This window comes from Peromyscus californicus, unplaced genomic scaffold, assembly GCF_007827085.1.
Source record: "Peromyscus californicus insignis strain IS unplaced genomic scaffold, ASM782708v3 Scaffold_3__1_contigs__length_106647218, whole genome shotgun sequence".
Classification (NCBI taxonomy): Eukaryota; Metazoa; Chordata; class Mammalia; order Rodentia; family Cricetidae; genus Peromyscus; species Peromyscus californicus.
Genome location: NW_026294551.1, coordinates 53,885,541 through 53,908,171, shown reverse-complemented (window position 1 = coordinate 53,908,171; position 22,631 = coordinate 53,885,541). Strand labels below are relative to the sequence as shown.

Genomic DNA, 22,631 nt, shown 5'->3' with positions numbered 1-22,631 from the left:
AAGACTGTCTCGGGGACTCCATTTGACTGTGGAGATAAAGAACGGAGCCCTTGTTGGCTCCCAGTATATGGTATTGTCCCTGTTCAGTTCTATTTATAGTTGTTTTGAAGTCTCACCAGCAACAGAGAAAAGACAAAAACACAGAGGATCGTGCCTGGCTGACACCCTTGCATGTTCATTACTGCTCAAGAGTTCAAGTGAGTTGAAGCAAAAGAAGTGTTTACTCTGAATCTCAGGGTTAACTGAGCAGCCAGATGCCAGGGATGGTTCCAACTGGGGACTCACTCCTCCCAGTCTGGCCTCCCTGCTTCCCTGAGTGGCCTGTTGCCTCTCAGCAGACCAGGGCTCTTGTGCACAGGGTGGTCCAGCACCCAAGCTGTGCCTCTACCCCCCATAGCCCTGGAGAACTCTCTGTTCCACGTGCAAAGATTCTGGAGCCCTACGAGGTAAGTGCTGTCCTCAGAACAGCCAGCTAATCCAAGGCTGAACCGGTAGGACAGTCACTCTGCAGAGCCAGAGATCACCAGTGTTTCCTTTCTCAGATCCTTTTTGGGGTTTCCTCGAGTTTCCAAGCCTTCCTTCTAATAACAACGAGCAGATCCACAGCAACGCTTGGAAGACTCTTGAAAACGTGTTTCTAAAGAATGTAACTTCTGGAAGATTATGCCGTAAATGCAATACCACTTTTTATGGAGCTTACAAACAAGCACCTCTAGATAAAGCATGATTTACACACACACACACACACACACACACACACACACACACACACACACACATCATTGCATAGGTTTTGTTTTTTTTTTCAAAAGCAGTGGAAAATAAGCAAAGGTATCCTGTGGTGGTGACTTCTCAGAAGAGTGGGCTGGAGGGGCCACACCGGCTTATACATGCAATTATTGATCACAGTCGAGTTCCTGGGTGAAGTGGTGGGTGCTCATACACATGAACTCATTTTTTTTCAGGTTTATTTTTATTTTATGTGTATGGATGTTTTACCTGCATGTGTGTCTGTGCACCGTGTGCACTCCTGGTGTTCTCAGAGGCCAGAAAAGGGCATCAGATCCCCTGGAACTGGAGTTACAGATGATTGTGAACCACCATGTGTGTGCTGAGAATCGAACCCAAATCGTCCTGAAGAGCAACCAGTGTTAACCGCTCAGCCATCTCTCCAGTCCATAATTTAAAAAAAAATTAATAATTGTTGTTCAGTGGACCAGCAAGGTGGCTCAGAATGTAAAGGCACCTGCTGCCAAGCCTAGAGACTGATTTTGATCCCCATGGCCCACAGAGTAGAAGGAGGAAGGAAGTCCTGCAAGTTGTTTTCTGACTTCATTCACTCTCGAGCAGAGAGAGAGAATAAAATGTAACTTAAAAATAGCTGGGTGTTGGTGGCGCACGCCTTTAATCCCAGCACTCAGGAGGCAGAGGCAGGAAGATCTCTGTGAGTTTGAGGCCAGCCTGGTCTACAGAGCGAGATCCAGGAAAGACACTAAAGCTATACAGAGAAACCCTGTCTTGGAAAAATAAATAAATAAATAAATAAATACATGTAGGGGCTGGAGAGATGGTGCAGTGGTTAAGAGCACATGCTGTTCTTCCAGAGGACCTGGGTTCAGTTCCCAACACCCACATGGTGGTTTACAACTGTCTATAACTCCAAGATATGACACCCTCACACAAACATACATGCAGGCAAAACACTAATGCACATAAAATTAAAATAAATAAATTTAAAAATAAATAAATAAATAAATGTATACACTACTGTGCTTGCATGTGTGCCTGCACACCAGAAGAGGGCACCAGACCTCACTACAGGTGGTTGTAAGCCACACAATGTGGTTGCTGAGAATTGAACTCAGGACCTCTGGAAGAACAGCCAGTGCTCTTAACCTCTGAGCCATCTCTCCAGTCCAATTAAAATTTTTTGTTTGGTTGTCCCCACCTACCCCCACCCTCCACCCCCCAGACAGGGTTTCTCTGTGTAGTTTTGGTGCCTGTCCTGGATCTTGCTCTGTAGACCAGGCTGGCCTTGAACTCATGGAGATCCACCTGGCTTTACCTCCTGAGTGCTGGGATTCAAGGCATGCGCCTTTGTCGCCCAGCTCCAATTTAAAATGTTTTTATTTATTTATTTATTTATTTATTTATTTATTTATTTATTTATTTATTTATTTATCTTGAACTGAGGATTGAACCCAGGGCCTTGGGCTTGCTAGGCAAGCACTCTACCACTGAGCTAAATCCCCAACCCCAATTTTAAATTTTTAAGAATTACTTTTCAGAAGATAACTGAAAACAGCTCAAGCCAAGAGCACTCCTCTCATCCCAACACGTGGGAGACGAAGGCATGGCATCAAGCACCCGAAATGGCCCCTGACTATGTAATGAGTTTCCAAGCCTCCAGGAGACCCTGTCTCAACAGCCAAGAGAAATCCAGATGTGTTTCCACATATCTTTAATCCCAGCACTCGGGACGAAGAAGTGGGTGGATCTCTGGGAACTGGAGGTCAGCCTGGTCTGCATAGCAAGTTCCAGGCCAGCCAGGGCTACGTGGTATGACCCTATTTTAAAAAAAGAGGGGAGGGTACAGTAAAGAAAGAGGACAGTTCAAGAAAGGAAATGTTATCTTAGTGGCTTCCAGCTTAGCAGCAGAATGTTTAGGGAGTCACAATACATAAGGTAAACCCTGTTCGACGGATTTCCACTCTTAGCATCAACAGACAAGACAAAGCTACACAGCTTGGGAAAATAAAGACAGACACAAGTGAACACAGCAGCCTCCACACTACCCAGTAAAAAGTCTGGAAGAGTAAAACAGGGGGTTAGTAAAGGGAAGGCTGGCAGATTCGGGCTCAGTGAATACATTTCCTAAATTTCCCAACCCCTGACTGGAATAAGTGGCACATCCTATGACAAGAATTAGAAATGTTTTTTCTATAAAAGTCCAGATAATAAATACGCAGGGCTTTTATAGGGCTGAGAGATGGCTCAGCAGTTAAAAACCCTTACTGCTCCTACAGAGGATCCAGGTTCAGTTCCCAGCACTTGAGGTAACTCTCAACTGTCACTCCAGTTCTAGGGAAGCTGGTGCTGCCGTGACATCCACAAGCTACTATATGCAGATGATGCCCAGACATACAATGAGGTATACACACACACACACACACACACACACACACACACACACACACACACACACTAATATTCTTAAGTTTTTTGAGTAAGTCTCTACAACTACCCAGCTTGGCTAGTGGAGTCTGGAAGTCTCCACAAACAGCTGTTCCAGTATATAACACTTTGTTTTATAGCCTGGGACTAAACTTTGTCCCCCCATCCTCTGGGTCACCTATAGCTCCCGGTGGGATTAGGCTCTGATTGTCCCGGTTGTCTCCAGATTTGATAGCCCTTCCTGATCTTGGGCTCTTCCCTGTCTCACTTCCTTGTTTTTCTCAAGTGTGCCAGGGGTTCACCTCCCCAGTAATTTCCTACACTCTGATCTTTGTCTAGTGGTCTACTTCCTAGGAAACCCAAATAATGACAGGCCACCTTTTTTGTTTGTTTGTTTGGTTTGGGTTTTTTTTTTCAAGACAGGTTTCTCTGTGTAACAGTCCTGACTGTCCTGGAACTCATTCTGAAGACCAGGCTGGCCTGGAACTCACAAAGATCCAACTGCCTCTGCCTCCCAAGTGCTGGGATCAAAGGCATGCGCCACCACTGTCCGGCTGATATGCCACTTCTTAAAATACTGTACTAGCTAATACATAGAGGCATGGCTCTATGTGGGCACAGGAATGCAATTTATTTATTTATTTTAAAGCTTTAGTCTAAATTGTATTTCATCTGCAATTTAGAAAAACACACACACACACACACACACACACACACACACACACACACACACACACTGGAACAACTAGATTTCTTTAAAACCACTGAGCAGGATGAACTTCCACACTGATTTTGTGCAGCTTCTACTCAGACTTAAAACCAAGAGTAAAGTTAAGACTCTCCCGCTCTGTGTCAGGTAAACTTAGATGACTTCCCCAACTTTAAATATCTTTTAAATAAATAAATAAATATTGGTTTCTTATATCTGAAGCTTCAGGTCTCCTAACTTGCACTGGCTTTTTTAGGTCCCCACCCCCAGGACCTTAAAGTGGATTCACATGGGCATATGTGTGAGGCAGGAGGAGTGCTGTGAGTTGGAGGTCAGACACAGAGGGAGACTCTGTCTCAAAAACAAACTAGCCGGGTGGTGGTGGCACACACCTTTAATCCCAGCACTTGGGAGGCAGAGGCAGGTGAATCTCTGTGAGTTCCAGGCCAGCCTGGGCTACAGAGTGAGTTCCAGGAAAGGTGCAAAGCTACACAGAGAAACCCTGTCTCAAAAAAACAAAAACAAACAAACAAACTAAATAAATAAAAACAAAACCCAACCAACCAAACTAACAACAACAACAACGAACCCAAAAGCTGGGTATGGTGGTGTATGCCTTTAATCCCAGCACCCAAGAGGCAGAGACAGGAGGATCTCTGTGAATTTGAGGTCACCCTGGTCTGTATAGAGATTATGAGCAGCCTGGCTGGCCTCAAACTTTCTGTGAAGTTGGCCTTGAACTCTGGATCTTCTTGCCTCTACCTCACAATGTGCACCGCCACACCTTACTTAATGATTAGGTTCTAATGAAGAGCTAAAGTGATGGGCTGTGTGGCCATTACTAGGTGAGTGGGGGAGCTAAATGCCACCAACCAGTGAGTGGATTTGGAAATAGATTCTTCCCTTGCTTAGATCCTAGGCTATTTGCTTGACTCTGCTTGACTTGATTTTGAGCTGTATTATGGTTCATATCTTATTTGTTTTGTTTATTTGAATCTTGCTAGGAGCTCAGGATGGCATTGAATCAAAGACTCTTCTGCTTTAGCCTTCTAAATACAGGTAGTCCATGCCTGTGCCACCATATCCCGCTGGTTTGGATCTTAAATGTCCCCTGGACGGCATATATTGAAGGCTTAGTCCAGGTTAGTTGGTGGGAGGAACCTTTAGAATGCAGGGCCTAATAGAAGTTAGGGCCCTGAGACCATGCCTTTGAAGGGGACATTGGAACGTCGATCATTTCCTCTTTTGGTTCCTATCCACCATGAGATGTGCAGATTCCCACTGCCAGGCACCCTCTGCTCTGCTGCAGCCCTGGAGCGCCAGAGCAAGCAAGCATAGCAAAAAAACTCTGAAACCCTGAGTTAAAACAAAGCTTTCCTTACAAGCTGGGTTTGTCTGTGTACTTTGGTCATCCCATGCAAAATCAAGCGAGGCAAGTCATAACAACAGGATTGTTCAGGATTAACCCCTCTGCTTTCCGGGTAAATTGTAGGTAGCTAAGAACAGCTAAGGTGGAGTTTATGAGCAGACTCCGGCACCAAAAATGAGCTTAACTCTTCCCTTTGGTTTAAGGCAAACCAAGTACATTTGATCTGGGAGAAGTCATTTTGTCCTATCCAAAATACTCACCCTTCTCACAGGGATCTGCTTGTTCTAGGTACTACTCAGAATCTAATTGTCAGTAAATCTTCCACACCTCCCAATAAATTTCACTCTGTACAGTCTTAGATCTGCCCCTTTTTTCCTTGTGGCTCTTTTGTGAACAGCCTCGTTACTGCAAGACTGTGTCCTCAAACAAAACAAATGAAATCCATTGATCCTGCCTATCCTTCTTCAACCTGGTCCCATGATTCACTGAACCAAACTCACATGTCTCTATTAAATTATCATCTACTTAAGTTGAGAATTCAGGGGTATTCTAAACAGTTTTGTGACTAGTAAGCCCTTGTTATAGGGATGAATCTCTGATCAGGGTACCCTGAAAATACATATAATGGATGCCAAGTAGCAGAAATTAAGAAGAGTGGTTACGGGCCTTGGCAGACCTGACCTCTAAGGCAGTGATTAGCCCACTTGCATCCTGGAGCTGGCTGGCTTGTGTTCCAGTGCCCACTCTACAGTTTGTTAGCTGTGTGACTTGACCTCTCAACTCAGTGCCTCAGTTTCTTCATCCACATAACAATAATGATGGCAATATTTATATCTGACTTACGGGATTATTGAGAGGGTTAAAATAATTAATATGTGCCAGGCAGTGGTGGCATATGCCTTAAATCCCAGAGGCAGGTGGATCTCTGAATTCAAGGCCAGCCTGGTCTACAAAGAGAGTTCCAGGACAGCCAGAGCTACACAGATTCAACCCCCGGCCCTGCCAAAAAAAAAAAAAAAAAAAAAGAAAAGAAAAAAAAAAGAAAGAAAGAAAAGAAATGGGTGTAGATATACCAGGTCCATCTCCATCACTTCTACCTACAACTCCTGGCCTAGAGTCCCTTTGTCACACACCCTGGATCATTCCACAGCTTCTCTCTTGTCATCTGGGTCTCAGCTCAGATGTCATCTCCTCCAGAATCTTCCCTGAAGCTACTCTCCCTCACCCCAACACCATTCTGTGTCACAGCCTTTGCTGGGTGTATTTTCTTCATAACAGTGTGGCCTCACTAGATCTTACCTATTCATTTGCTGATTTTGGAGTCCACTCAAACCAATACAGGCCTCCTAAGGTGAAGAATGCTTTTCACACTGTCTTTTTTTTATCCCCTGGAACTGTGCATGGCACACAGGAGGTGGTCAAGAAGCAGGCATAGAACAGGATCAAACTTGGCCGGTCAGTGAAAGGCCGTTGTCCATTCTCTGCTCCTGTGACCTCTCATTGTACCCTCTACACAGCTGCAGCCATGCTGACCCTGACCTGCCATCTTCCCCAGCCTGCCACAGCCCCAGCTGCAGCTGCTCTAGTCCACTGCAAGCACAGATCTCTAAGAAGCTGTGCAGGGGCCAACACGCTCCAGGCAGGCCTTGCACCTCGTCTCTGAGCCCTAATTCCAGCGGAACTGACACCTGTTCTCGGCACCGTGGTATCCAGCATTATCCCCACAAAAAACTGCATTTGTAGACCATTTGCTCCTTCAAGCCCCGAAGAACTTCAGTATAAAGCCAGCAACATTTATTGAGGGTTTCCCATGTGGCTGGCACTTTGCGGGGTGAAAGTTGTGGACAAGCCAAGTGCCCTTCTGCCTTCGAGTCCCCAGAGTCATCCCACCTCCCTAGTCATCACGGCAGTTTCTATCTGGGCAGGTTGTAAGAAGAACGTTGAAGGACATGAAGGAAGGGCATTGCACAGTTGTGCAGAGAGCCTTTGCCCAGGCTTGAAATCCAACCCCAGCCATCGTCCGCTCTACTGTCCTTGCCCTCACCTCTCCAGCATCAGGCAGGACAAGTTCTCATCAGCAGAAACTGTGGTTGAGGCTGGGCAACGCCCCCAGCTCTCTACTCCCTCCACTGAGCTCGGCCCTCTGTTTCTGAAAGGATCGAGATAGATGAAGTGAATCCCAGGACGGTCAGCGGCTGGCCTGGGACTCATTCTGCAGCCCGAGGCTGGCTGACACGATGACAGTTCAGCTTGGGAGATATGCAGAGCAGACATGGGTTGTGGAGGTCAATGTTTGGGACAGGAAAATATTCACAGACTGCAGAGGATCTTTCATCCCAGCTACTTAGTTCCTCGGTGCCCTGCCAGGCCACTGGACTGCTTCATAACATCACCCTTCAGCTGTCTTGAAACCTGGAGATACCCAAGAGACCCAGGTTCCATGGCTGTCATCCACAGTCCTAGCCTCTGGCCAAGCTGTACCCTGTACTTTCTTTAGAACTCAGGCCAAACGTCTTCTTTGGAGAAAATAACAGGAAAAAAAATGACATTTTCGGTCACTAACAGGACTGGCGCTCTCTCTCTCTCTCTCTCTCTCTCTCTCTCTCTCTCTCTCTCTCTCTCTCACCCACACACACACCATGTTCAGCAGAATTGCCTTCCTAGATACATATACACATGGACACACATGGACACATGTTCTCCGAGACATACCCTGGATTCTTCTAGAAGAAAGGAAGTGATTTGAAAGGGCATAAGAAGTAGTCCAGAAATAGAAGTATTAGATTAATTTAATACTTCCTATATTCAAAGGACAGGACCAGTGGCTTCTGTAGAACCAAGTAGGGTGATTACTGGTCTCTTGGGCCCAAGTCACCATCTTCTTTGGCTGAATGGGTTCCTGCCCATCCCTGTTGTCTACAGAGATACTCCAACAATGCCATTTCAACGCATTGCCCCGGCTTCCTCTTCCATGGTGATACTTGATAGCCAGGGTCTTGGCCTTGGCCACTCTGTCTCCATTGGCAACACATTCAAGCCACTCCTTCTTTCTTGTTGTGGGCTCAGATGGCCTCTTTCATTACTGCTGTCCTGAAGCTCTATCTGTACTGGGTACCACTAGAGGTAGTGTTCCCACCGACAGCAAATAGATGATGGACAGATATGGACAGATGGGCAGACTTTGTCATCTCCTTGCTGCTGCCAGAGTCCCAGTCTGTGCCCCCTCCCCAGCCTGCATCAAGGTTGAGGGGTGTCAGAAGTGCCTGAAGAGGGTCCCCCAGCCTCAAGCAGCTTCTGGTGCTGGCGGAGATGCTTTCTCCTTTCATGTTCTCCCGTGACTTCACACACCAATTGGGCAGGGAAGGCTCCAGGAAGTCCCTTCAGCCAACCTGGGGAAAGAAAATCAGGCTTCTGGGGACCAGGGACAGAGGTCAGGTGACTGGGGAAAGGAGGCCCTCTGGGGTCTCAGGTCATGGTGGATTGGGGGTTAGTGGAGAAGCATGGAGCCAAGAATTCAACTTCAGTTACTACCCACTCTAGGAAGTGACATCAGCATCTGAGAGGGTCTGTGGCACTTCTATGTTGGGTCCTACAATGACTGCTCCTGTCAGTCAATCAGAAGAACTTCTGGGCTTGAGAGCTGGCTCAGTGGTTAAGAGAAATTGGTGCTCTCCCAGAGGATCCAGGTTCGATTCCCAGCACCCACATGGTAACCCACAACCATCTGTAACTCCAGTCTCAAGGGATCCAGTGCCCTCTTCTGACCTCGGCAGGCACCAGACATAAATGCATGCAAAACACTCATACACACAAAATAATAAAATAGACAAATCTAATAAATACACAAATAATAAAGAAAAATAAATCTAAAAAAAAAGAACCCTTGCAAGGGGCTGCGAGATCTTATCTGTTATCACTGCGACCTCATCTGCTCCCAGCCCCTTTTCTGGATCGGTCTAGGCACACTGGCCTCCTTCCTTTGTCACACAACAGGCCCTAGGCCTTCGCCCTGCCTGTGCCCTGCCGCTGGTCCACCCTTCCTCAGACCCCGAACGCCTAGACTGATCCCCTCTGTCACCTCACACATCGCCTCCTAGTGAGGTCTACCTCACCTGACTACTTGAGACCCTACCAAACCCCAGCACTCCTCCTTCCTTACTGCGTTTTCCCATGGCACGCATCTCCTTCTAACACACTACACATAATCTATACTTAAAAGGGTCTCAGTCAGGCAGTGGTGGTGCACACCTTTAATCCTAGCACTTGGGAGGCAGAGGCAGGCAGATCTCTGTGAGTTCAAGGCCAGCCTGGTCTACACAGAGAGTTCCAGGACAGCCAGAGGTACACAGAGAAACCCTACCTTGGGAGAGAGAGAGAGAAAAGGGTCTCATTATGTAACCTTGCTGGTCTAAAACTCGCCGTGTAGACCAGACTGACCTTGAACTCACGGAGATCTGCCTGCCGGTGAGCCTCTCAAGCGACAGAATCCGAGACCAACACCAGCACCACCATGTCTGGCTCCTTTAGCCTTTATAGTCTGCTTCCTCTGTTAAAGTATCCTCCAGGGCTGGGGGGTAGTTCATTAGTGCGGCACTCGCCTATCACATGTAAGTCCCTGGACTCCGTCCCAGCACCGCCAGGGGGAAAAACTGTTCCCCAGCAGAGCATGAAACGTTATGTGTTTGGCTCATGGTGCTCAATGAATATTTGCTGAATGAGTCCGTGAAAGGCTCTCTCACCTTCAGGATTCTTGTGTGGATGCTTGCGGGGGGCCTTGGAATCCAGACTTTGGCCCTCTGTCTTGGAAGGTGTCGATGGCTCTGATGAACACAGCTCCTGGGAACACTCTGGTGGAGTATGGGTCACATTACAGTGGGACCCCCATTCTGTTTAGTTGCCGTCCCAGATCCCCCTTAAGACTCACATTTTCCCTCCTCCCTTTGGGAGATACTTACCACAGTCCTCATAGATGGTGTCTGGGGAACAGGGAAGGGGACCCGGGGTGGGAAAAGCTCCCAGCCAGCGCTGCATGTCCGACCTAGTGGTGAACAAAGGAGGGGGTTCACAGTTGGCCCGACAGACTCCTGGGGGATGAAATAATAGGGGCCATAGAGGAGAGAGAGGAGCAACAGAATTCTCTACCACTGAGCCACACCCCCAACCCCCAAGAGTGTTCTCTAGAGACATGACTCACAGTGAGGCTGCTTGGAGTAGCCTGTGGGTGGGGCGACCCTGGTGGTTGCTTAGAAGGGAGAGGCGGAATGTAGGGGGTCCAGATGGGTCAGGAACCTGCTGGGCCTGCACCAGGGAGCGATGGGCATAGTCCAGAACCTGCAGCCGCTGCCCACTACCCAGGGAAGAGGGCGTTCAGAGGAGAGCAGGCGCGTCCTGCCAGAGGCCTCTCCTCCATCCTGGCTTGGACTTCCTCCCCTCCCACGGACCCACCTCTTGGGCTGAGTGATAAGCAGCAGGTCACTGAAGAGCAGCAGGCAGAGGGGAGTGAAGCGGGGGCGGGAGGTGAAGAGCACACCCCCCCTCCGAAATCCCAACTCTGTCAGCTCCCCCTGCAATTCCAGGCGCCGTGACCAGGAGACCAGGGGTAGAGCCTGGGAAGAAAAAAGAGAAGGGTTTAGCCTCGCAGCATGGCAAGGAAAGGCGAGATGGAGAGTCTGGGCACCACTAACCTTGACCTTGTGGAAGCGCAACCTTTGGGTGAGTCGGATCAGCTCTTCCGTCTGCTTCATGCGCCCCACTTCAGCGCTGCAGCGCTCAATGATCTGGCGAGGGGAAGCGAGTCATCCATCCCCGCGGCCACCTGTCCCCTCCACTTCCCTCTACCCCTGGCACCTCTTCCCTCCCCAGTGTCCATCCTGCGCACCTTGCTCACAGCACTCAGGGCCTTCTGGGCATTCTCCTGGCGACTGGACCCCTCCTCTGTCTGGCCTAGGATATTCTGGAAACAAAGAGGAAGGGTGACTGAGATCCTCCGTTCCCCTGAGATTCTGAGGTGCTGTGGACCCGGCCCAGCTTTGCCCAATGTTCCGTTTAGGATTCACAGGGTCCCTAAGACAACCCTCAGCAAGTCCATGAGACCACCACTTACCAGCTGCCAGAGCCCGAGCAAGCCATATAACTGCTCAGTGCCTCAGTTTCCCCATTTATAAGATGGAGCTGATATCTATTTAGCATGTTAATATTGTGAGAGGATTCGTGGTGATATATAAAGAGGACTTAGCATAATCCTTGGCACTTAGCACACCATAAATGCTGGGGAGATATATATATATATATATATATATATATATATATATATATATATATATATATATAATACTTACTGGTCTAACAATATATCAGGGCAGTTAGAAATGCCTGGATTTCTATTTATTTTGTTTTCTTTTTAGCCTGTATGTTTTTCTGAGACAGCATTTCTGCTAAGCAGCCCTGGCTGGCTTTGAACGATGAATCCTTCTGTCCACCCTCTGGAACGCTGGGGTCACAGGCGTGGACCCCCACATCTGGCTCCATCCATTATTTTTGCATGGCCTAGGCCAAGTTATTCAAACTGCACCCAGTTTCCACCTTTATAAAGTCGTGCAAATAATGGTTCCTGCTCTCACACACTTGTCACTGGGGTTACACAGGTGTAGAACACTTAGAACCGGGCCTTGGACAGCACACTCAGCAATCACTGAGTTAGTATGATATCACTGTTATCATGCCGTCTACATAGAGGCCAGACAAAGCTAAAAAAAGCTTGAGGGAGTTGGGTTAGAAATCAATGGTAGAGTGTTTGTTTAGCATGAGTGCTGTGGGATGGTCTGTATGTCAAATGTGTTGCTGATTGGTCAATGAATAAATCACTGATGGGTCAGTGGCCAGGCAGGAAGTATAGGCGGGACTAACAGAGAGGAAAACTGAGAGAACAGGAAGCTGGGTGAGGGAGAAGCTGCCAGCCGCCATCAGGACAAGGAAGATGTAAAGTACCGGTAATCCACAAGCCACGTGGCAAGGTATAGATTAATAGAAATGGATTAATTTAAGCTGTAAGAACAGTTAGCAAGAAGCCTGCCACAGCCATACAGTTTGTAACCAATATAAGTGTCTGTGTTTACTTGATCGGGTTTGAGCGGCTTGGAACTGGCAGGTGAGAGAGATTTGTCCTGACTGTGGGCCAGGCAGGAAAACTCTAGCTACACATGAGTGAGGCATCAGTTTGATCCTCTGACACACACACACACACACACACACACACACACACACACACACACACACACAATTAAATTAAAAGAAAAAGTCTGTGCACACCTGTTATCCCAGTACTCAAGAAGCTGAGGCAGAAGACCGCAAGTTTGAGGCTGGCCTGAGCTTCGTAGTGAGTTCTAAACAACAACAACAAACAAACAAAACAAACAACAAACAAAAAACCCCAGCAACAAAAAAGCAAAGCCAACTGTCTCAAGACAAAGAAAGAGAAAAGAAGTTGGGCCCTCTAAGATTCCAATACTGGCCGGCAGTGGGGGCACATGCCTTTAATTCCAGCACTTGAGAGGCAGACCCAGGTGGATCTCTGTGAGTTCGAGGCCGGCCTGGTCTACAGAGTGAGTTCCAGGACAGCCAAGGCTACACAGAGAAACCCTGTCTCAAAAAAAAAAAAAAAAAAAAAAAAGATTCCAATACCGGAGCTGGAGAGATGGCTCAGCAGTTAAGAGCATTGGCTGCTCTTCCAGAGGACCAGGGTTCAATTCCCAGCATCCACATTGTGGCTCACAACCATCTATAATGGGATCTGATGCCCTCTTCTGGTGTGCAGTCTCTGTTTGAAGATAAAGCACTCATATACATAAAATAAATAAATATAAAAAAAAAGGATTCCAATACTGCCAGGTATAGGGATGTACACCTTTAATGCCAGTACTCTGGAGGTGCAGGCAAGTAGGTCTCATGGAGTCAGGCCAGCCTGGAATACATAGCAAGCCAGTCATAACTACATAGTGAGATTTTGTCTAAAAAAGAAAAAAAAAAGAAAGAGAAAATCCCAATACTGGGGGCTAGAGAGATGGTTCATCAGTTAAGAGCACTCAAGTGCCCTTTCAGAGGACCCAGGTTCAACTCCCAGCATCTACATGGTAGCTCACAAGTGTCTGTAACTCCAGTTCCAGAGGAGCCAATTCACTTTTCTGGCCTCCACAAGCACTAGGCACTCATGTGATGCATGCAGGTAAAACATGCACATAAAATCAAAACATATGAATCTTTTTAAAAATTCCAATACCAGGGGAATCAGTCGAAGGTTTTGGGTCAAAAAGTGTTTCTCTGGCTCAGAGGGTAACAACTTTTGTGAGTCCTACACGGAGAAATCGAGAACTGACTCCTGCAATGTACCCTGGGATGGCTCAGCAGGGAAAGGCATTTTGCAGCCTAAAGACGTGAATTTGATCCCCAGGACCCAGGTGATGAAAAAAGCAAATTGGCTTCCGCAAGTTTTCCTGTGACATCTGCATGTTGTCCTCTAACTTCCATGTACACGCCAACACATACACACACACACACAAATAGATGCAAGAGAAGTGTTTCATAAAACACTCATTTTTTCCTCAGTATTATCCCACTAAGGAACTTTTTCATCTTTTTCATTTATTTAAATTTTATTTATTTAGTTGCCCTGGAGATTGAATCCAAGGCCTAGTCTAGTACACTCTAGGCAAGCTGTCTACAATTAAGCTACACTACAGCCTCCATAAAAATCGAATTTTATAGATACACTATAAATCTATGTATTTGCCATGGCTCTGAAGTCCACAATCACTGGAATAGCTAAGGTTTATTTTTTTTCATTCCTCCCAAAAGCCATTGTTTGTCCCTTTGGAGATCTCAGCTAGTTAGAGGCTGAGCCAAAGAAAGTCTAGACGGCTCTTTCTGCCCTCTGAGGCATTTAGGGAGCTGAGGTTGGGAGATGTTGCCCTGAGAGGATGTCTGTGGTCGTGGTGGGATAGGAAACGGTGATAACTAGACCCGCGGCCGGCAGGGTTGGTGGGAAGGGACAGACTCCAAGCCAGGACGGTACCTGCAGCAGCATCCGGAGCCGGGTAATGCGCTGGAAGGGCAATAGCAGAAAAGATGGCAGTGGAAGCCGCTCACATTTGGGGAGGCTCTGCAGCCGTCGTAGCTCCGCAGAGAAGCGCACGTTAGTGTCCCTGCAAGAAAGCCCAGATGCCCAGGGGTTCCCTGAAGTAGGGTCCTGAGCCCTCCAGCCAGCTCCGGGCTCCGCCTTAACCTGACTTCACAGGTTCCTCCAACTCTGGGATACAGAACGTTCTCTGCAGTTTTGCTTTCATAATTTCAATTAAATAATATGTATATTTTGAAGTCAGTGCCTTTCTGACTAGCAATGATAAAAAAAAATCTCAAGATGCCCCACCCTATCTCATCTGGAACACCATTAATCCCTTTGTCCAGCGTATTCGTGTATATACACTACCCAGCCATCCATCACTTAGTAGCTGTCCTATCTGTCAAATTGACTGTGGTGATATCGTGGAGCTGTGTCCACGTAATCCTTAACTGACTTACTAAAGTCCACAAAGTGCGAGAGTATTGATGCTGACAATTTTATTACATCACATTGCTCTAATTTTTCTAGTTTATTATTAGCTGTTGTTCAACTCTTACCAGGCCTAATTTATAAATCGTTTTTCTTAGATACGGACGTGTAAGGTCTATCACTATCCACTGGTGGTCTCGGAACACATTCCCAGGGAGAAAGCAGAAAAGCACTGTACTCACATAAGGCGGCTATAGGTCTCCTCCTGATACTGCTGGTTCCGGACGTAATCCACATACACTGAGAAGGGGCCGACCGCGTGGGCGTGCACCACGTCGCACAGGTCACTGATGTGTGGGGAAGAACGGACCCGGGATAGTAATGTTCCCAGAAACCTGAAAGCATGGAGGAAGCCATTAATGGAGGGACAGGAAGTCTGGTTCTCCAGGCTTTTCAGGAGAGTGCTGAAAACCAAGCCCGCGGAAGGAAAGATCTAGAAGAGGAAGAAAGCTAAGGATACTCAGCAACCCGAGGCCCACATCCCTAGGACCCCACTGACCGCTCACTGACACCCTGGACTCGCTGCACGTTGGAGAAAAGTGTGTGGTGATCCCGAGGAGTGAGTGTGTCCCGGAGAGCCCGGCTCAGGACGAAGGTGTCGGTCAGTAGCCTCAGAGAGCGTAGGTAGGAGGCCTCTGAGGTCACCACCTCAAACAGGCTCTAGACAGGAGAGCAGGGCCACAGTGAAAAGGCCAGTCACCTCACAACCAGCCCAGACCCGGGTCACATACCTCCCCATCCCCATCCCACCCTGGGGTACTCACCTCCTGCATACGCCTTTCCTGGGGGCTTAGGCTCTCTAAGAGACCACTGGCTCGCACAGCCGGGAGCTCCTGCCACAGAGTGTTCCGAGGTCCAGGGAGCCTGGAGAAGGTGGGAGCTTCTCCGGGATTAGCCGGAGAGGGGCCCCCATCCTCACCCACACCCCACAGCTCCTCTGACAGTACAGCTGCTCTGTAAGTCTGGTATAAAGGTTCTGGAAGGTAGATGGAGAACATCAGAGAGGTCCAAGCCCCAGAACCCTTCCCTCCTGCCTGTCACAGGAGAGACCTACCGTCCTGCAGGGGCAGCTCCCACTGCTGTTCCTTCAATCCCTCCAGCCCCTCCTCATCCCTGTGGAGAAAGAGAAGAAGGCATGTGAGGTCCAGTCGATGGGCGTCATTCACGTGACACCAGAAGAGAGAGCTGCAGAACTCATATGCACATTGTGTGGAGGGATCCTGACAGCTCCAGATCAAACTCCAGATGTTCCTGTGTGCCTGTTGGACGGGAAGTCCTTGGCCCAGATGTCAGGCCCCAAACATTTCTGCTTTCTCAGCTACTGCGCAATAGATACTTCCAAGTCCCTCCCTCCAGCCCTCTCACCCAGGAGCAGTGTCTAGAAGGCCTTCTTTGTGGTTTGGTGAAACTCCACGTGGCCAAACTCTCACACCTGTGGCTCCCCGTCTCCCCTCTCCTAGTTATTCTCAAGCTAAAAGCTACTACCATAAACATTTTCTAAACAAATGAACATACCTGGATTATTACTTCTAATAAGAAAGCAATTAATCTAAAATGGTTAGCAAACCTGGAAAACATACGAGATGGCCATGGTTGCCAAATGGTTTTACCAACAATCATTCTAATGGAGGGCTTGAGGAATGGCTCAGTAGTTAAGAGCATGTACTATTCTTACAGAGGATCCGGGTTTGATTCCCAGCACCTACATCAGATGGCTCACAACTACCTGTAACTCAACCTACAGGGGGAGAGCCCACTGTTTTGGCCTCCATAAGTACCTGTCTGACAGACAGACAGACACACACACACACACAATTAAAAATAAATCTTAAAAGTAACTTTAATACAGACTCACAGTAAGATAAGAATATTAAAGCAGAACTTGGCCCTGACTTTGGTTTGTTGGTTTGTCGCTTTGTTTTGGTTTTGGTTTGTTGTTATTGTTTTTTTTTTTTTTTTTTTTTTGGTTTTTCGAGACAGGGTTTCTCTGTGTAGCTTTGCGCCTTTCCTGGAACTCACTTTGGAGACCAGGCTGGCCTCGAACTCACAGAGATCCGCCTGGCTCTGCCTCCCGAGTGCTGGGATTAAAGGCGTGCGCCACCACCGCCCCGCCTATTGTTTAGAAAATGAACTGTGAGATGTATCCCAGGCTAACCTCAACTCCTGATTTCCCTGCCTCAGTCTGCTCTGTGCTGGGATTATAGCCTGTGCCACTAAGCCTAGCTTGAGCCCAAATTTTTTGCAATATTATTCCTCAATAATCCCATGGAACGGAGTCAAGCGTATTCCTATTTCTTAGAGAAAGACTCTGAAACCCAGAAAAGAGAATTTATTTAAAGTTGGATGACTAAAATATAGCTTTACGACTATATTTGTTGTAAATATAAGGTAGGATTCATCTGGACTTGAAAGTTAGTCTGCCCTTGCAGGAGAGGCACGGTGAGGTCAGGAGAGGACACAGGAGGGGAGTTCGGTACCTTCCCTCCAAGGCTGCAGGGGGAACATTCTGAGGTGCTTCTTCAGGCCTGTCCCCTGGAGAGAGAAACCCAGAGTGACCAGAGCTAACCTCCCAAACCTCCAAGACCCCCAGCCCAAGACCCTGAACCCCAGCCCCAGTGAAGACACCAAGGCTACCACTCCCCTCAACTTCCGAGCAGCAGCTGGGAGAAAAAGGGAAAGTCTAGGGCTTGGTAGGTCTGTAGCTGGCCACTCACCCCGACCCTGTGCCCTCAAAGCCCGGAACTCCTCTCCCTGTCCTCTCTCCCTGCCTTCCATGTCCTTAACTCCCAGGCCTTGCACCTGTTTGGATCCCGTCTTCCGAAGGCAGGTCCAGGTCGGGCTGCGGAAGCTCCCCAGAGGTACTGGTATCCTGTCTGACGCGAGTGGGCTTGGGGGGCTTGAGGGGAGGTAGGAGTTTGCGCTCGGCAGTGGAGCGGTAAGATGTGAGGATAACTGGAGGGTGGCTGATGACTGGTGGGTTGATGCGGGAGCGGGAGGCTCGCCGTGGGGATGCTCGGCAGGGGGCCCTGAGGATGTCTCCCGAACTCCCCACAGGCACCCATCGGAGCTCCAGGCCAGGCTTTGCTACGTGGCAGACACAGGGGCAGCATGGAGGGCAGGCCAGGGCAGCATCTGTAACTGAAGGGGTTGTCTAAGGAGGAAGTCCTTGGGGCCTGGCCCATCCCATCTCAGACTGTTCCCCCCAACATAAAGGACCAACCCCAGGTATCTGTAGATCTCACCCACCCCGTCTGCAAGGCAGAGAAACATAGAAAATAGACTTCTCAAACATAAAGTCTACTAGAAATGCTAGTCCTTTAAATCCCCCGGATTTCGAGAACTGAAGACGAAGATAAGCTAGCTGTGTTGAGGCTAACTCAACTGCACCATATGCTCACCCGGAGTGCCATTCTCCTGGGACCCATTCCCGGAAAGGACGACTTGGGGAGTCTCTCTCTCCCCATTCACATCCGAGCTCCCTTGGGAGCACCGCTCCAGGGAGTCTGAGGACTGGGCCTTGCCTTCGGCCCCCCATTCAAACTTGCCGGCCAGTCTGCGAACCGTGCCAGGGGCCGAGGCAGAGCCATCCTGGAGAGGCATCGGGAGCGAGGGCAGGGGTGTTCGGGGCGACCCAGAGGGCTTGGGTGGGGGCACTGGAGAGCAGGGAGCTGGTTCCGGGGAGACGGATCGCCGGGACACCGGGCTGGGACTGGGTGTGCTGGAAGGCGAGTCGGGGGACGTCTGAGAGTCCAGGCTGGCTCTGGAGACTGAGGGGGGCAGAAGGGCGGGGGGCTTCAGGGAAGACGCGGGGGGCTCCCAGAAGATGGAGGTGCACATTGAGGCCGACGCGTCATTGGGAATCTGGGGAAGCGCTTTCGAGGAGGAGCCATTGTGGGGAGGCCCCGGGGAGTGGGGAGCCCGGTGGCGAGAAGGAGGGCGGGGGCGGATGATCCGAGGGGGCTTCAGGGTGGGGGGCGTCGCTGCAGGAAGGGACTGGGCTGACATCGTCTTCTGAGTGTTTCCAAGGAGGGAGGTGTTCTGCGGAAGTCATCCCCTGAGGAGGGTGGAGGGATAAAGGGCCCCTCAGTACCCCGGCTGGTGGGTAGACTGAGGCTGTCTGAAACTGTATTTTTGAGTCAGGAGAGAAGACCGGTGCATTTCCCTCCCTTCCTCCTGTCACACTGTCTTTTTTCACCGCTCACCCTTCCTCATTCTGCCCCTGGACCCTCCTGGGCAGCTTTTCTTTCTTTGAGACAGGGTCTCTCATTATGCGTCCCAGACGGGCCTCAAACTTCCGATCCTCCTGCCTCAGCGTCTGGAGAGCTGTGCTGCCAGTGGCCTGTGCTGCCAGTGGCCAGCTTCTCTATCCTTTGACTTTTGCTGCCGCAGTCGGGCCAGAGGACACAGTGGGGCTAAGAACAAGCTGTTGTTGGAAAGGATGGGAAGGCCAGGGTAACAGAGAACCAGAAAGAGGCCGCGAAGGGAGCTCAGCTTGCGGGTACAGTCACTGTGTGGGGGAGTTTATGTGAGTTAGTGTGCACTGTGATCTAGTGCTGGGTGAGTGAGAGTTGGGTGTGCCCGGGGAGGTATGCTGGGGAAGAGTGGGGTCAACCGTGGTTTGTCACAGACACATCAAGTGTGCGATGTGAGGATAGTGTGCATGTTCTGTAATATCTGGGTAAAGCATGTGTGTATGAGTGTGTGCACAGGCACACACGCATGCGCGCGCACGCGCGCGCGCGCGCGCGCACACACACACACACACACACACACACACGCACGCACACACGCAAGCACACGTGCAAGCCAGTGCCTGAGCTGATGGATGTATCACTGTTTCCCTGCTCTGACTGCCCCTCCCCCCTCCCATTTCCCAGTTCCTCTCTCCGGACTCTCCCTTTCCGGATTATTTTTAGTCTCCTTTTCCTGCCATGAAGATTCCTGGAGCCTCTGACCCCAGGAGACCGGGAGGCCCCAGCCTGATCTCTTCTGCTCCCCATCATCCTCTTATCCCTGACACACCTGGGTTTGGTCACAGGGAGAAGCTCCTGTGGAAGGCTGGGTCCTTCCCGGATGCCTTCGGGGCGGCCACAAACCCAGGCCAAAGCATAGAACCAACAGCACTGGGCGGTCGGGACCTGGGACACTGGAACCTGGGCTTCTCTTCCTCTTGACAAGGAGGATGGGGACCAGAGCTGGGACACAAGAGAGCCCCTAAATTCCCTATCCCATCAGAAGTCATAGCCTTCCAGGTCCCGAGTTAGGTTCTTGAGAAAAGATGGGCACCAGGGTCTCCTTAGATTGCAGTTCACTCATTGGCCCCTACGTGCTGCCACGAAGCCCCTCGTTGAGGTTACCCAAGCAGTGGTCTCCTGCTCCCCAGCCTCTGACCCTTCAGGGAATTCACTGTACCCCATCCCAGGTGCCTGCGTTGACTTCCTTCCCACTCCCAACTCGGGCCTTTTACAGGGCCCAGAGAGTCGGGGCCCCAAGCACTTACCCTCCAGTTCCCTCCACTCTCAGGCACCTCCTAGGGCTGAGTGAGTAGGGGCAGGAAACAGGAATCCGATCCTCCTCCCAACCGGACACCACCACCCCCAACCACACCACGCTCCACATGCGCACACTGGGCCTAGAGGATGTGAGGAATCCGGCATCCAAGGTGTTGGAGGTTAGAAAAGGCTGTGTGTGTGTGTGTGTGTGTGTGTGTGTAGAGCTGCTGAGCTGCTTTATGCGTGCACCCTCACCTGTACTGCTGTGTGACCGACCGACTGGGGTGCCGGTGAGAATGGCATGGCCCCCGGCAAGCTGGGCTGGCAGTACCGCATGCTCATCCTCATACCTCCCTCTCAGCGAGAGGATGTCTAGTCATCGGTTCCTACCACTTGTACAACTACTGTCTCTTCTCCCCAACTTCCAACCTATTGCCTCGATGTGAGCCAACCACCCTTGGCACAGAGGGAACCTCTCTTCTCCCCCCTCTCATCTGCAGAGCCCCCCACCCCCACCCCAACTTACCTTTATGGTTTGGGGTAGTTTCTGTTTTCAGTCTATCTTCCTGCCCCCTTGGAGCACCAAATGCTGCCCAACGTCTCCAAATAAATGTCCCCGCGTCTCTGGGGCGGGAACTGAAGGCCCAGATTTCCATCTCCACAGAGGAAGCCAGTTCCTCAGCCCCACCCAGCCATTGTGTCAGGCCAGGGGTGGGGGTGTGGAGGGCGGTGGGGAAGGGGATCTTCCAGATTTGCAGGGTGACCTGTTGCTCACTCTTCTGCATTCCCAGTTTCTCTGCCGAGTCCCCGGGATCACTCCCTGTCCCACTGGGAGGTTCCTACACTGACTGGCCCAGAAGTCAACGTCTAGGGAGAAGTAGAGACGGTGGTGGAGTGCCCCCCACCGCACACCTTTAATTGGCTCTCTGATTGGGAAACTGAGTTCCCAGGGCTGGGAGTGTGTGATAAAAACAACCGAGAGGGGTGGAGTGAACCACACCCCAGCCTGGGAAGGAGACTGGTGGAAGTTGGCTCTGGCTGGTCAAGGAGGACCCGGTCAGATGTCATTGGCATGGGCACACATCCATCCACACATACCAAGCCAGACACTGGGAAGAAGATGCGGTAAGCTAGTCCTGAAAGATGTTTTAAATCCCTTTTGGTTCCATGTCTAAAGCCTAAAGTCTTTCTAAGGGATGACAATCTACCCTGTTGCCCAGCTTCTCCCGTCAGACCTGCTCCCAAGGATCTTAGTTGTGCCTGATGCCTGAAAATCTTCCCGAGAAATCTCTGTGAAACATTCCTTCACTTCCTTCTGGCAGTTGGAAGAAACCCTCTCAAAGAGGTCTGTCCTGGCCACTTTAAAATTTCAATCCCCTGGGCTACCTGGTGAGGCTTTGTCTCACAAAAAAGAGAGAGAGAGAGAGAGAGAGAGAGAGAGAGAGAGAGAGAGAGAGAGAGAGAGAGAGAAGAGAAAAAAGAAAAGAGAATCCAGGTTGAAGGTGTGGATTAGCAGTAAAGCTCCTGTCAAGCATTTTGTGAGGCTCTGAGTTCCAAGTGAGGGCTACAGAGGAAAAGAAAGGACACTGACTGAGGGGCTGGAGAGACTGCTCAGTGGTGAAGAGCCCTTCCTGAGGACCTGAGTCCGGTTCCCAACAATTCATGGCTCTCCTATAACTCCAATCACAAAGGATCCCACAGACACCCTTGTCCAGCCTCTATGGGCACCCACACACAGCATATATACACACAGACACAGACACAGACACACACACACACATACACACACACACACACAAATAAATAAAAATAATCATTAAAAAGAGAGGATGAAAGTAAGAGCTGAGACGGCTCAGCAGCTAAAACCCATACTGCTGTTCCGCTAAAACCCATACTGCTGTTCCGCTAAAACCCATACTGCTGTTCCGCTAAAACCCATACTGCTGTTCCGCTAAAACCCATACTGCTGTTCCAGAGGATGTGGGTTCAGTTCTCAGCATCCACACTGAGCAGCTTACAACTACCTGTAACTCCAGTTTCTGGGGGATCTAACCCCTCTGGCCTCCATGGGCACCTGTACTCATATGCACATATCCATATAAAAGTACCCACACACATGCTCCTACACACAATTAAAAATAAAATAAATATTTTTTCAAAGAGAAAGTAAAAAGAAGCCGGTCATAGTGACACACACCTTTAATCTTGGCACTTGAGAGGCAGAGGCAGGTGATCTCTGTGAGTTCGAGGCCAGCCTGGTCTACAAAGTGAGTTCCAGGACAG

General features: G+C 49.6%; 1 protein-coding gene across 3 annotated transcripts; it reads right to left on the bottom strand.

The window, feature by feature from the left end:
* Positions 1 to 7,015: 7,015 nt before the first annotated feature.
* Positions 7,016 to 21,395, bottom strand: Arhgef15 (Rho guanine nucleotide exchange factor 15). 3 transcript variants are annotated; one of them, XM_052758491.1, is made up of 16 exons: positions 19,879 to 20,024; positions 18,255 to 18,910; positions 17,656 to 17,994; positions 17,334 to 17,388; positions 15,911 to 15,969; positions 15,621 to 15,832; positions 15,356 to 15,516; positions 15,039 to 15,191; positions 14,320 to 14,449; positions 11,131 to 11,205; positions 10,937 to 11,029; positions 10,698 to 10,858; positions 10,447 to 10,599; positions 10,208 to 10,290; positions 9,992 to 10,099; positions 7,016 to 8,641 (listed from the first exon to the last, which is right to left on the bottom strand). In XM_052758491.1, the coding sequence occupies exons 2-16, from the start codon at positions 18,859 to 18,861 to the stop codon at positions 8,490 to 8,492; spliced, it is 2,541 nt and encodes an 846-aa protein (XP_052614451.1). In that variant the 5' UTR covers positions 18,862 to 18,910; positions 19,879 to 20,024; the 3' UTR covers positions 7,016 to 8,489. The 3 variants fall into 3 exon arrangements, with proteins under 3 accessions (XP_052614451.1, XP_052614450.1, XP_052614452.1); XM_052758490.1 differs by lacking the exon at positions 19,879 to 20,024 and adding an exon at positions 20,875 to 21,388 and having other exon boundaries at positions 7,017 to 8,641; XM_052758492.1 differs by lacking the exons at positions 7,016 to 8,641; positions 9,992 to 10,099; positions 19,879 to 20,024 and adding an exon at positions 20,875 to 21,395 and having other exon boundaries at positions 10,447 to 10,550.
* Between the last annotated feature and the right edge of the window lie 1,236 nt (positions 21,396 to 22,631).

Bases quoted from the DNA above. Each gene is read 5' to 3' on its own strand.
- Arhgef15 (XM_052758490.1), bottom strand. From the start codon at position 18,861: ATGTCAGCCCAGTCCCTTCCTGCAGCGACGCCCCCCACCCTGAAGCCC. The intron at 17,995-18,254 runs GTGAGCATATGG...CAACCCCTTCAG, and splicing joins CCAGGAGAATGGCACTCCGG to TTACAGATGCTGCCCTGGCC. The intron at 10,291-10,446 runs GTGAGTCATGTC...GTTCACCACTAG, and splicing joins CTACTCCAAGCAGCCTCACT to GTCGGACATGCAGCGCTGGC.